The sequence below is a fragment of the Cervus canadensis genome, chromosome 20 (assembly GCF_019320065.1).
Source record: "Cervus canadensis isolate Bull #8, Minnesota chromosome 20, ASM1932006v1, whole genome shotgun sequence".
NCBI lineage: Eukaryota > Metazoa > Chordata > Mammalia > Artiodactyla > Cervidae > Cervus > Cervus canadensis.
The window spans coordinates 57978434-57993172 of NC_057405.1; the positions used below are offsets into that span (position 1 = coordinate 57978434).

General features: G+C 37.0%; 1 protein-coding gene across 1 annotated transcript in view; it reads right to left on the reverse strand.

Annotated features, from left to right (window-relative positions):
* Window positions 1-14739, reverse strand: part of AK9 (adenylate kinase 9) — a 111396-nt gene that overhangs the window by 21062 nt on the left and 75595 nt on the right. Inside the window, exons 24-28 of the mRNA XM_043439340.1 lie at window positions 14566-14690; window positions 10778-10997; window positions 4788-4853; window positions 2338-2544; window positions 1788-2006 (exon numbers count right to left, since the gene is read on the reverse strand). Coding sequence (XP_043295275.1) covers window positions 1788-2006; window positions 2338-2544; window positions 4788-4853; window positions 10778-10997; window positions 14566-14690 — 837 coding nt within the window. The remainder of the gene's footprint in view (window positions 1-1787; window positions 2007-2337; window positions 2545-4787; window positions 4854-10777; window positions 10998-14565; window positions 14691-14739) is intronic.

A 14739-nucleotide genomic window follows, 5' to 3' on the forward strand; every position in this document is an offset into this window, starting at 1 on the left:
CAATGTTGTATTTATACTGTTATAATGTATTTATACTATCATAATGTTGTATGTATTTATACATTATAATATGTAATTTTATATACATATTTTACATACATATTATGACGTGAAAGTGAAAGTCACTCAGTCGTGTCCAACTCTTTGCAACCTCATGGACTATTCTCTAGGCCAGAATACTAGAGTGGTTAACCTTTCCTTTCTCCAGGGGATCTTTCCAACCCATGGATCAAACCTAGGTCTCCTGCATTGCAGGCAGATTCTTTACCAGCTGAGTCACAAGGGAAGCCCGAGAATACTGGAGTGGATAGCCTATCCCTTCTCCAGGGGATCTTCCCAACTCAGGAATAGAACTGGGGCCTCCTGCATTGCATGTGGGTTCTTTACCAACTGAGCTACTTTTACGTATTTTATATACGTATTATTTATACACATAAATATGTATATTATATAATTTTATATACATATTATATACATATCTCCTGCAATACAGGAGACCTGGGTTCGATTCTTGGGTCAGAAAAATCCCTTGAAGAAGGAAATGGCAATCCACTCCAGTATTCTTGCCTGGAGAATCCCATGGACAAAGAAACCTAGCAGGCTATAGCCCACCGGTTCCCAAGAGTCAGACACAACTTAGCAAATCAACCACCAATATGTAATGAACATATATTAATAACAGCATTGCAGGCGGATTCTTTACCAGCTGAACCACAAGGGAAGCCCATTAATAATAATAACAGCTTATATTAATTGAGCACTCACAATAAACCATGCACGTTTGCGAGCACTTTCCAATAATTAACTGATTTAATAATTGTAATAATATTGTGAGGTAGGAACTATTCTTATTTCCATTGTGCAAATGGGAATGGCTCAGAGAGGGTCAGTAATTTGTCCAAGGTCACTCAGCTAGGAAGCAGTGGTTTTAAACTCAGGCAGTCTGACTCCAGAAGCCATGTCTTCTCCACTGTACTACTGTGCTACTTAACTGATGGAAATACGAAGGTACGCTTGTCGAGAGGGCCAGTGTACCTTTACAAGGCATTTCTTTACTGTCTTTATAGCACTTAATACAACCTGACTAGAACCTATTTGTTTACTTATTTATTGCCTGTTCATCCTCTCCAATCCAGCTATCATATAAAGCCCATGACAAAAGGAACCTTGCTTGTTTTGTTCACTGCTCTGTTCCCAGGGACTGGAACAGCAGCTACAAGGTTCTTATTTAAAAGTTGTTGAAAATCATCCCACATTTGAAGTCACTGAATTCCAATTACATCAAATCTGTTTGTCCACACTACATAAAAATATCCTACTTGGCAGTAAGTTTGTGATGAACATTAAAGGCACATTTTGTTTGGTATCGCACACTTTCCAGAGGACTTCATATTCGTGCATTTGATCACACTGGCTTGATGGCATTTTCCCACTTTAAAGGTCAGGAAACAGAATCAAAGCATTTAAATGGCTTGCCTAAAATTAAATAGCAAATTAGTGCTGGAGCTCAGCTCACTGGATGTCTTGTTTGAAAATATTTTTAATACGAACTTCTGCTGCAGAGTTAGAACCAAGTTGGAACTGAATTATCTCTACAGAAATAGATGAAAGAAATTTAAATCCTTCAAGTACTTCTCCTAGTTCAGAAAGGCAAAACAACAACACATATTTTTATAGGTATTTAAGAATACTGTATAATGTTTACAGTTTTTTAAAATTATTCACTGTCTTCTCAGGCATACTTCAAAAAGAAATAAAAGAAGAAACGTGACTTTCAGATGCATTACCTTTACAGGGTCCCAGTAGCCGAATGAGCTTATATACTTGTAGGTAAAGCTGAGCATTTTCTGGGCAAGGCGTGATGATATCGGATAACATTTCTCAAAAATGCTTGCACGATTCTCTACCAGTGGTTTCAGTTTTGTATTCAATGTGTATTGGACAATGTGGATTTTTCGAGATCCATTAATGAGAATTACTGGTATCAAAAACTTCTCAAATTCTTCCTGATCAGAAAAATCATAAAACCAAATATTTTTAGTGGGAAGGAGGCTGGTGGTATTCAGTCACAGTGCATAGACTACTTCAGTCTAGAAAACAAATACTTTTAAACTTCCAGGTGACTCTGTGGTGGTAGCTAACAACTTTTGACCCTCTATGGTTTCCGTGTTGCCCTTGATTTATTAACTAGTTTTTATAATTGTAAGTGGTACTGAGGGACTTAACCCCTAAAAATATACATATCTTTTGAAATGTTGAAAAGAAACTAAGGAATAAGCCAAATTGCTTTTGTTTCCTTCTCACATGTTAATTTTTGAATTATGAAAACGTAATAACCTGTATTATTTGTAAATTACTCATATCCGCTTCAAATTTTTCTCCGAGTTCACCCCTCAGGCGTTCGAGAGCATCAGTTTCCTGCTCTTCCTCTTCCTCACTCATCACTTCCTCATCTTTTGGAAATTCATCTTCGAGAATGTTATCAATATCATCTTCATCGTTATCAGGTTCTTCCTCACTCATGTCTTCATCTTCTCTAACAGTCTAAGGAAGAAAATATTCCCCTTTGCTATAAAGCTGAAATATGGAACAAATGTCATGGATAACTACTCATCTGGATATTCTGGAATAAGTGGATATTGGTTAGTGTGGTATGTAACATTCATCAACTGATAGAGTAAAATTTCAAACATCTGGTACCCAGAAATGTAATGCCTTCAAGACTAACACTACAGTGATCCCTAGATAAATACATAGACAAGATATTAGCTTCTAACACTTAATGCTATGGTCATCAGAACATTACATGCTTTTCATGGTCTTCAGCAACAAAGTTTCATGCAACTCAAAGAGTATAAAACACTTCAAGCTATGTTAGCATGGACAAGATCAGTTTCCTCATCTATAAAACAGGAATAACGAAAGGACCTCCCTCACATGATTGTTGGCAGAGTTAAATAGGTTCATACATGCAAAGCCCTTAGAAAACTGTCTGGTAAGCACGCAAATGATAGCTATTATTCCTATTATTAAGTTATTATAGCTATTATATTATTGTAATTTTGTATAAAGCACTGTTCTAATAGAATAGTACATGCCCCTGAGGAGGCTGCAGTTTATCTGAGGACACAAGAATAACAGATAAATGATTATTAAAGACTGTGACAGGTTATTGATACTAAGTGGTGTTGTATAGGCTTTAAGTGCTGTGGTTCAATTTGCATAAAACTGAATCCTATCCTATTGATTCTCCTGCACTGTCTCCTGGCATGTTGCCCTCAAGTAGTCCTTGTCCCACCCAATTGGAAAACTGCCTTCCAGTCAGAAACCTGGGAGTTACCTTAACTCCTCACTCCCCATTATTGTACATCTCATTTCCAAGGACAGAGTACTTAAGACTCTCTCCTCCTTTCTAGTCCTGCTCTACTGTTTGCCCTCTCATTATCTCTTGCCTGCAATCTTCTGATTAATTTGATGTTTCCTAATCTTTCTAACTAAAGAGACTCTTCATGAAAGTGAAAGAGGAGAATGAAAAAGTTGGCTTAAAGCTCAACATTCAGAAAACTAAGATCATGGCTTCTGGTCCCATCACTTCATGCAAATAGATGGGGAAACAATGGAAACAGTGTGACACTTTATATTCTTGGGCTCCAAAATCACTGCAGATGGTGACTGCAGAAATGAAATTAAAAGACACCTGCTCCTTGGAAGAAAAGCTATGACCAACCTAGACAGCATATTAAAAGCAGAGACATTACTTTGCCAAAAACAGTCCGTCTAGTCAAAGCTATGGTTTTTCTAGTAGTCGTGTATGGATATGAGAGTTGGACCATAAAGAAAGCTGAGCACTGAAGAATTGATGCTTTTGAACTGTGGTGTTGAAGAAGACTCTTGAGAGTCCCTTGGACTGCAAGGAGATCTAACCAGACCATCCTAAAGGAGATCAGTCCTGGGTGTCCATTGGAAGGACTGATGCTAAAGCTGAAACTCCAATACTTTGGCCACCTGATGGGAAGAGCTGACTCATTGGAAAAGACCCTGATGCTGGGAGGGATTGGGGGCAGGAGGAAAAGGGGATGACAGAGGATGAGATGGTTGGATGGCATCACCAACTCGATGGACACGAGTTTGAGTAAACTCCAGGAGTTGGTGATGGACAGGGAGGCCTGGCGTGCTGCAGTTCATGGGGTCGCAAAGAGTCAGACACGACTGAGCGACTGAACTGAACTGAACTGAGATGGACCTAGAGACTATCACACTAAGTGAAGTAAATCAGAGCAAGATAAATATCATATCATTTATATGCGGAATCTAAAAAGTGACACGAAGTTCTTTACAAAACAGAAAAAGACTCGCAGATTTAGAAAACAAACTTATGGTGAGCAAAGGAGAAAGGTTCGGGGGAGGGATAAATTAGGAGGTTGGGATTAACAGATACATACTATTATATGAAGGATAGATAATCAACAAGGGCCTACTATATAGCACAGGAAACTCTACTCAATACTCTGTAATAAACTATATGGGAAAAGAATCCAAAAAGGAATAGGTATATGTATATGTATATCTGAATCACTTTGCTGCATACTGATGCTAACATAACACTGTAAATCAACTACACTCCAATATAAAATAAAAATTAAAAAAGACTACTATGCATCTTTTCATTTTATATGGTTGAGATTTTATATAAATATATATGTAAAATACATATTTTATATATGTGTGGGTGTTTGTGTATGTGTCCATTTTATTTTTTGAAAAAAGCCATTTTATTTACTTACCACCCCTGCTTTCCTTCTTTTTTCTCTCTCAGTTATAAGTTCAGCCCTTCTCTTAGCAATAATATCATCCTGTTAAAGAAAGAAGCATTAAAAATGTCAACAGATAATAATAAAATTACATTCTATGTATTAATATTTCTTCCCAAATGGGAATTACATTTGGTTAGAAGGATACTTTCCAGAAAAGATTGTGATGGTGATAATTACCTCACGTGTATCTTTGGACCTCTGGCCCTCTTGATCAGCTGTTTCCCTCCAGAGGTATAAGTGGCACTTGGGATCAGTCAGTTTTTCTTCAAACTTTAGAATCCCTTTTCAAAATGTATTACTTATTTGTTTGCTTTGGTGGAGAGGTGGCTTTTGCACATGGAGAAATAGGGAGGCTATTTGTTGAAAATGTCTGATAATTTTTCATCATATTATTAAGATGTAATTGTCTAAAGAACCCTAAAACCACATATGCTCATGAGGAAAGCATTTGTACTTTGGATACTTTCACACATATGGTATATGGGTAGTCCTCTAGTTTTTTGGGGGCCTCTAAATCTAACGCAATGAATGGGTCCTCTGATGTGACCTTAAGGTTTGCATGAAAGCTAGTCAGCTACCCTTGGGTTTTGGGGCTCATTGGTTCATGAGTCTTGAAATTACAGTCCCTTTAAATACTCAGAGATCAGAGAGGTGCCTTAAAGACATGACCTGGGGGCTCTGGTCTAGACCAGTAGCACCCTCCTCCTTTAATATGGCAGTTACTGAGTATACATCCCAGATAATGTATGTTTGCTTGACATTCAAGAAAGAATTGTAAAATCAAATGAAATCAAATTAATTTCATGCATGAATCCCAGAGAGATTCTGTAGCTTTTCAGAAGGTGAGGATTATAAAAACTCTTATGTCCCTTTTTTAAACCAAAGTTTTACCATAGGTACTTTAACTGTAAAGCTATAAAAATACAATCTCTTTTGCCTGAGTTGTGGGTGTGAAAAGAAGGAGCAAATGCATAAGGTTATGAACTAGCTCCAGAAATCTGCTCTTTCTTGTTCTACATGCTCTACAAATTTTAGGGCATGTGATGGCTAGGATGGGGCTTGATTGCTTTAGAGCTGCTCTGTCCAATATGGCAGCTACTAGCCATCTGCGAAAGGATTTAAGGCAAAACGACAAGGGGGTGGCAGAGGATGAGATGGTTAGACAGCATCATTAACTCAATGCACATGAATTTGAGCAAACTCCGGGAAATAGCGCAGGACAGAGGAGCCTGGTGTGCTACACACAGTCCATGTGGTCACAAAGAGTCAGACATGACTTAACGACTGAACAACAACAAAGCCACCTGCAGCTCTTTTCTATTTAAACAAAATTAAACATTTGATTTTTTCAGCCTCACTGACTAAATACATTTTAAGTGCTTAATAGCAGCAAAGCTAGTGGCTGTTGTACCGGACAGTGAAGAGACAGAACATTTCCTTCAGCACAGAGAGTTCTAAGATAACACCGGTCTAGAGGTGCCGGGTGCCACAGGGAAGTAACAAGCACCTGTGCTTTGGTATGCCCTCTGCTCTCTTTTCCATTCTCAAGCTTACAGAGCCTCTTGCCTAGCAGACAGTTGGGCCCATTTTCTTCAGAGATCAGCAGCAGAAAAGCGAAGGATGTCACACAGCAGAGTGTGAAGCTTGGGGTCTCTCCACATCTCCCTCCTTACTTTCATAGTTCTTGGAAGACTGAGAGCTGGGCTTGCCTTGATTTTGTGCTGGCCACGGATGCCTAGGACAGGCAATCCTTTTTTTTGGGGGGGAGTGCTTCACAGGATCTTAGTTGCTATACACAGGATCTTCCATCTTTGTTGTGACACGTGAACTCTTAGTTGTAGCATGTGGGTTCCAGTTCCCAGAGATCCAACCTGGGCCCCTGCATTGGGAACGTGGAGTCTTAGCCACTGGATCACCAGGTCCATGTTCCAGGGCATGCAATCTTAGTTCTAGGACATGCAGTCTTAGTGTGGTGGTGCAAATGGATGGATGGAAATGCCTTTAGAGGGATTTCCTCCAACTAAGTCCAGGATGTAAAGAATTTGACAACTGTGTCTGAGCAGTGAAAGAGGATCTTCATGGTTTTAACATGTAATGCATTAATGAGTATTGGGTTGTGATAATGTATCCAATAATTTAACTCATTGTATCTCAGAATTGGAATTAACTGATTAGCTCTCTGACACTAGAGAGCTTTCTTCCATATTCTCCCTACCAAATGTCTACTTAGTCTATGCTTATCTGCCTTCGATAAGTAGCTCAACTGCCTTCGGTCTTTGTTCTTTTTGGAAAGTCTTACTAGTAAAGAAATACATCTTCCTGTACCTGTCTCCTACCAATGGTGTTTCTTTTGCCTATGGCCACATGGAACACAACAATTTCTCTTCAGCATAGAAGACTATCACATAATTTACCACTGCGCTCATGTCTCATCTTGGTCTTCTCAGTTCCAGATTTGAAAGTTCCATTCATTCTACTCAATCCAGATCTGTAAACGAGTCCTTTCAAGACATGTCATATAAATGGAATGGATCATAGAGTACATATAATACTATTTTCTTTGCCTGGTTTCTTTCACTTAGCACAGTGATCTTTTGTAGGGAGTATCAATAATTCATTCCTTTCAAATACTGAGTACTACTCCATTATATGAATATACTATATTTATTATTTTTCCAGCTTTGTAAAAATGGGAGCTATTTAATGTGTGTGTCATAAAGATTTGAGGTACATATACATTGTGAAAGGACTCTTCTCCCATTTGGTTAAGTAACACATCCATCACCTCACATACTTATCGTGTGTGTATGACAACATTTAAGTTCTACTCTCTTGCCAAATTTCAATTACACAGTACAATATTATCAACTATAGTCATCATGTTATACATTAGATCCTTAGGCCTTTTTCATATTATAACTGAACTTTTTTATATCATCTTACCAACCTCTCCCCATTTCCCACACCCCCCAGCCCATGGCAACCACTTTTATGCTTTCTGTTTCTATGAGTTTGATTTTTTTTTCAGATTCCACATACAAGTGATACCTTGCAGTATTTGTCTTTCTCTGTCTGGCTTGTTTAACTTGGTATAATGCCCTCAAGCTTCATCTGTGTTGTTGCAAATGGCAGGATTTCCTTCCTTCCCATGGCTGAACAATATCCCATTGTATATATACATATACCACATCTTCTCTGTCCATTCATCTGTTGACAGACAAAGGTTGTTTCTATACCTTGACTATTGTGAATAATGCTGCTATGAACATGGGAGAAGATATATCTCTTTGAGATAGTGACTTTGTTTCCTTTGGACACATATACCCAGAAGTGGGATTCCTGGATCATATGGTAATTCTATTTTTTAATTACTTGAGGAACCTCCATACTGATTTCCACAGTGACATTCTTATCAACAGTGTACAAGGGTTCCTTTTCTCAACATCCTCATCAGCATTTATCTCTGTTCTCTTTTTTTATTTAGACACTCTAACAGGTGTGAGAGGTGATATCTCATTGTGATTTTGATCTGCATTTATCTTATGATTACTGATGTTGAGCACCTTTTCATGTATCTGTTGGTCATGCCTTCTTTGGAAAAATATTTATTCAGTTCATCTGCCCACTTAAAAAATTAGATTGCTTGGTTTTTTTTTCTCTCTCAACTCCCTCTTCCCTATTCCCCTCCCACAATTTACTGTTCTCTATTTCCCTTATTATAATTGAATATAATACTTTATTTATTACTTATTTGTCTCTCATTGAAATGGTATTGCCACAAACACAGAATTTTTGTCTGCTTTGTCTATTGTTATTTATCTCCAGCCTGACACATAAGTGTTCCACAGCATGTGTTCAATGAATGAAAGGATGAATGAACATATATTGAGTACTTACTATGCATTAAATATTATATAAGTCCTTCACATAGTTTTTTTCTGTTTAAACTTTTTATTTTGTACTAGTGTATAGCCGATTAACAATGCTGTTAACATTAACAATTAACATTAACAATGTTTCAGCAGAGGGACGGAGCTGTACAATACCCATCCTCCCCCAAACTCCCCTCCTATCCAGGCTTCCGCATAACACTGAGCGGAGTTCCATGTAATTGTTTGGTTTTTTGATACTGAGTGGTGTGAGTTCTTTATGTAATTTGGACTTTAACCCGTTATCAGGTATATGATTTGCAAATACTTTCTCCTATTTCCTAGACTGTCTTTTATTTTGTTAATGGTTTCTTTTGCTTGGAAGAAGATTTTTTTAGTTTGAGGTAGTCCCACTTATTTATTTTTGCTTTTGGTGTCAAATAAAAGAAGTTATTGCCAAGATTGATGTGAAGGAACTTACCCCTTTTTGTTATAGGAGTTTTAGGGTTTCAGGGCTTGTGTTTCAAGTCTTTGATCTACTTTGAGTAGATTTTTGTGTACGGTATAAGATAGGTGTCAAGTCTTATTCTTATACATGTGGCTGTACAGGTTTCCCAATGCCATTTATTGAAGAGAACATCTGTTCTCCATTGTACATTCTTGGCTAGTTTGTCATGAATTAACTGACAATATATGCGTGGGATTATTTCTGTGCTTTCTACTCTGTTTCGCTGATTTATGTGTCTAGAGTCTGCTATTGAATCCCTCTGCTGAATTTTTTAGTTTGGTTACTATATTCTTCAGCTCTATGACTTCTGTTTGGTACTTTTATTTTCTGTTTGTTGAAGTTTTTTACTTTGTTTATGCATTGTTCTTCTGACATTGGTGAGCATCCTTATGACCATTATTTCTAACTATTTATCAGATAAATCACTTATCTTTGTTTTAGTAAGGTTTGTTTCTGGAGTTTTATCTTCTTCCTCTGTTCAGAATATATTCCTCTGTTTCTTCATTTTCTTTGACTCTATGTGTTGGTTTCTGCACATTAGATAAAGCAGCCACCTCTCCCAGTCTTGACAGGTGGTCTTGTGTAGCAGATGAATACAGCTCAGGTTGGCCTGAGGTCCTGGCCATCTCTCAAGCCTTTGTGCTTGTGTAAGCCATCTTCTTGGTTTTCAGCGGCTCCCAAAGTTAACGGTGTGCCATGACCTATCAGTGTCCCAAACGGGAGGATCACAGTCCGTATAAACTGATAGGAAGCCAAGATCTTCAGGTAGTAGCTGTTTTGATGTATTAATAGGTGATGTGGGTATTTTCTCATTTACCCAATCTGCAGGAATCTAGCTTCTCCTAGACTGGTTTCTCCAACTAGTTTCTGGGTTTCTTTCAGAGTAGACTGAGTTCAGAAGACTCCTATGTTGCCACCTGGAGTTGTAACCCAAGGGAACTTATCTGGATATTTGTCACATTTTGTTTATCCATTCATCAGTTGATGGACATTGAGTTGTTTCCACTTATTGGCTATCATGAACAATGCTGTGTAAATTTTCACAAACACATTTTTACATGGACTGTTTTCATTTTTATTAGATAGAGTCCTAGGAGTGCAATCGCATAGGTTCCCTATGACACTTCTGAACATTTTATGGAAACTTCTCAGAATACAGTTTAAGAAAAGATATTCTAGGCTAATACCTGGATTTATTTCACTATGGACTAAAATGACCTTGATGGTTGGTATCAACATTCCAGGAGCTAGTGAAAGTCAATGAAAATTTTGTCTCTGTGTTTTAAGGTTTGCTCTACTTGCTGCCTTGTTCACTGTGCTCCCATGTCTAGTACAAGGATACTTTGGTGCAGCCACTATCTTTAATTTTATTTGCCTTGAAGAGAGAAGCATTAACATGTAGATAATCACAAAGGCCTCAAGTAATGCTTAACTCTTTCATGATAAATTGTCAAAATTTGATAAAAATAGTTTGCATACTGAATGTGGTATTAAAATCAGAAAACTACATTTTTGTAAAGGTCACTTTAGAAACTGGATAGTTGCTGAACACATTTACCCTCATGCTTTTTCAAAAGGATACATACCTTGATTTTTGCCTTCATTTCTTTGATGAGTTTTTTCCTTTCCAATTTCTTGTTTTGTTTCACTTTCCACTTTCCAATTTGGACAGGAAGGAGGCGATCAGAAATATCTTGATCATCAACTTGTATAAACACAGCAGCATCTGGGAAAAGCCCATGTTCCCCCAGGAACTGGACCTCATCGGGATACCGCGGGAAACCATCTAATACAAAACCTGTGGAACTATGTGGAAATTTCATAATTTACTTTATTTTTTTAAACTGTTCTATTATAAATATTGATTTAAAAATGAAAAAAAAGTACTGCTAAATCTCAACTTTATATTAGATGTCCAATGAAACTTTTAAAAAGTTTAAATAGTTTACTGTAGCATCTTTTATTTCTTTTAATATTTCTACTTGTATAAACATGCTGCTGCTTCTCCCAAATGTATCAAATTACATTAAAGTTATAATATTTGATATTTATAGTACAACATTGCAGTCAATCAGTTTATAAACAATTATTGTTAAATACCAGCTTACTAAAAGTTGTGAGAAGATCACAGGGAAGGAGAAAGTAAGTTCTCTGCTTGGGATGAATGCCCAGCCTAATGAAGGCGTCACCCTTTATGTAAAGAGTTTGTTGGGCTGCCTCCCTACCCCAACCCTTCTTTATTGAGAATCCTTTTAGTCATTTTTCTCCTAATGATGTTCCTTTCCATGAGACAATTCATGCCCTCTCCCCTCGCTCTTTTTGTAACCAGTGACAACTATTAATGTTTTCTTGGCTCATATGTGTAGGGTGATTATATTCAAATAGGATCATCAAACTTGCCCAAGTATGATAAAACTTTAAGAATCATGAAAATAACTTGGAATGTTAACACATTTTCATTAGGGAATATTTATAATACAGTCAGGCTTGGAGAGGGCTTCCCAGGTAGTGCAGTGGGAAAGAATCTGCTTGCTGAGTGAATCTATCATGTAAAAATATATTAATAATTTGTTCATTCTTCTATGGTTTCTGATTTTTCACTTCTAAATCAATAACCTGCACTACATTGTATGTTTATATGCTAATTTATTCCATGGAATGCTTTTAAAATAACATTTAAATGACACAGCAGTGCATGTTTTTATATAAATCTTTAAATACAAAAAGCACAAATAAACAGTGTCACTTGTAATCCCACCAAAAAAAAAAAAAAAAAAAGAATCTGCTTGCTAATGCCGGAGATGCAGGAAACATGGGTTCAATCCTTGGGTCAGGGATATCTCCTAGAGGAGGCAATAGCAATCCACTTCAGTATTCTTGCCTGGATAATCCCACAGACAGAGGAGCTTGGTGGGCTACAGTCCACGGGGTCACAAAGAGTTGGGCACAAATCAGTGACTGAACACATACACAGGCTTGGAGAACTTGGCTTGGTTTAGTTTGGTCCCTTTTTGAATGAACTTGTTCTGTTTCTCTAAAATTTGGTTTAACTATTTATATTTAAATATACATTTTCTTCTTCATATGAATAGCATTTTCAAGAACATTTGATAGTGTTAACTCTTAACTGGCATTTAGAAATGTTGTATCCTTTCTAATTAAATGGGAAAATTTATATATATTGCATTAAGATATGTTTCCTTTTCTTCAGAGATGCCTTCAGCAAAATCTTTTCTGTTCGAGTTGTCACTTCTTTGTCAATGACATCTAAATCTTTACCTCTACATCCAAGCTCTTTTTTGAATTTTTATTTAGAATTTTCAACAAACTGCCTAGGTTCTCTATCTGAGTGCCCTTCAGGAGTTATATATGCATCATACTATCAAAAATCACGCTCACTGTTACCCTTCTACATGGCTCTTCCTCTGACTCACTAGTGTCCAGGGCCAAACTTCAGAGACCCTTCAACTCCCTCCTGCTTCTCACATACAGTAGCTAAGTCTCGGCAAACCCTTTTCTGAATCAACATTTTCATTTCTACCATTATACCTCAGTAATGTAATGCAATTAGCTATACCTCAGTAACTAATAAGCTCTCTCTAGGATTGAGGCCTTTTTAAAATGTGCTGATTTTTTCCTAATTATAAAAGCACTGTATTTCATGATAGAAAATAAGAAATGAAGAAAAGCACAAAGAAAGGACAAAATTATCTATAATCTCATATCCAAGAGGTTATCGACATTTTGTTTTGTTCCTTTCTAGTTTGTTCTTCATTTGTTGAACTTTCTATCGTAAATAACTGTGCATCGTCTTTTTTTAGTTTAACATTATATACTAAAATTTCTCATGCTATTACAAACTTTTCATTATAATAAGTTTTGAATGTAGTGCTAATGTTCACCTATTTTATTTAGGCTTTTAGAATTTCACTTTTTACTTTCCTTCAATCCATATGTTGTTTTTGTGTGTGTGTGTGTTTGATGTGAGATTAAGAGCTAAGTTAATGAAGAACATCCCATGATTATGTTGTTGCAAGCAACATGCCTAAGTTTACCTCAACTATTGATCTAATTTAGGTAATAAGAAATTAAAATTAAAGTGACTAATAATCTAACTTACTCAGTTATGTCAGGAACTAAGTAAAAGAATGACAAGAGGAGCACTGGGACCTGCTAGGTTTTTTTAATTCTCATTGATATAGTTTCCTTATCTCCAAAATGAGAAAACAAAAGTTCCTGACCCATAGGGTAGTTATAAGGATCAAGGAAATTAATATGAATACAAAATAGAAGAACAGTATCTTACACACAGTAAGTTCCATATATGTGTTTGCTATTAGCAGTACTGTAAATATCATTTCACTTTCTTCTGGTGGATATCAAGGTAAGAGATTGTGTTTAGGAAATTGAGGCAAAGTTTTACATTCTGGTGACCTGTAACTCTTAAATTTGTTCTGTCTGGGGTCAAGTTGTTCCTGGCTTTTGGTAAAGGTGTAAGACTATGGACAGTTATTAAGTGATGTGAACAATAAACACAGCATAAAAAAAGTGTGTTGCTCGCCAACCAGTAATATGGGGGTTAAATCACAACCCACTGCAGTCACCTACTGACAATGCACCCTGAGAAGAATTCAGAATGAAAAAAATAGGGTGAGGCATTCTGTCTACTGGATAAATGGGCCCCTAGATAGTAGACTGCATATCTCAGGAAGGATTTCAATGACCCCAGATTCTTGCATTTTCCCATACGTAGAAAAGCACTAAAATCATTAACTTGGGATATTTGTTCTTCGTGATTAGCAGTAATCTTTTTATCAAGATGTATGCTTAATACATGTATTAAGCAAGTATTTCCTAATCATGGCTGAGCTTCCCTGGTGGCTCAGATGGCGAAGAATCTACCTGCAATGCAGGAGACCTGGATTCAATCCCCGGTCTTGGGATTGATCCCTGGTCAGGGGTCTTGGGAAGATCCCCTAAAGAAGGAAATGACTACCCACTCCAGTATTCTTGCCTGGAGAATCCCATGGACAGAGAAGCCTGATGGGCTACAGTCCATCGGGTTGCAAAGAGTCAGACATGACCAAGTGACTAAGCACACACACACACAGTCACGACTACACATTAGAATCCCCTGGGAGGCTCCAATGCCTAGGTCCCAACCTTGCACCTCAAATTTTAATTCAATTGTTTGGAGTCTCTGGCATCAGTATTTTAAAAATAACCTCCTAGATATTTTTAATGGGTGGAATCACTAGTTTACATTGGAGTAAAGGAGAAAATTCTTAACTTATGTTGGATTACATTTTTAACTTTTAAGAATAAAGCAAATGAGAGTCAATAAGTGTATAAAAGTCTATATAAATAAAGATACCATATCGGTTCCTTAAACCACCACTCAGAAAGAATTGCTTCAAGGATTTCAGGAGGCAATGGCTCATTTTCTGTTAGGTTTAATCTGATTGCTTCTTCTTCGTCTGTAAGTTGCACTTCCTGAGGCTACAAACAAAAATTATAAAACAAACAAAACTTAAAATTCTATATTAAT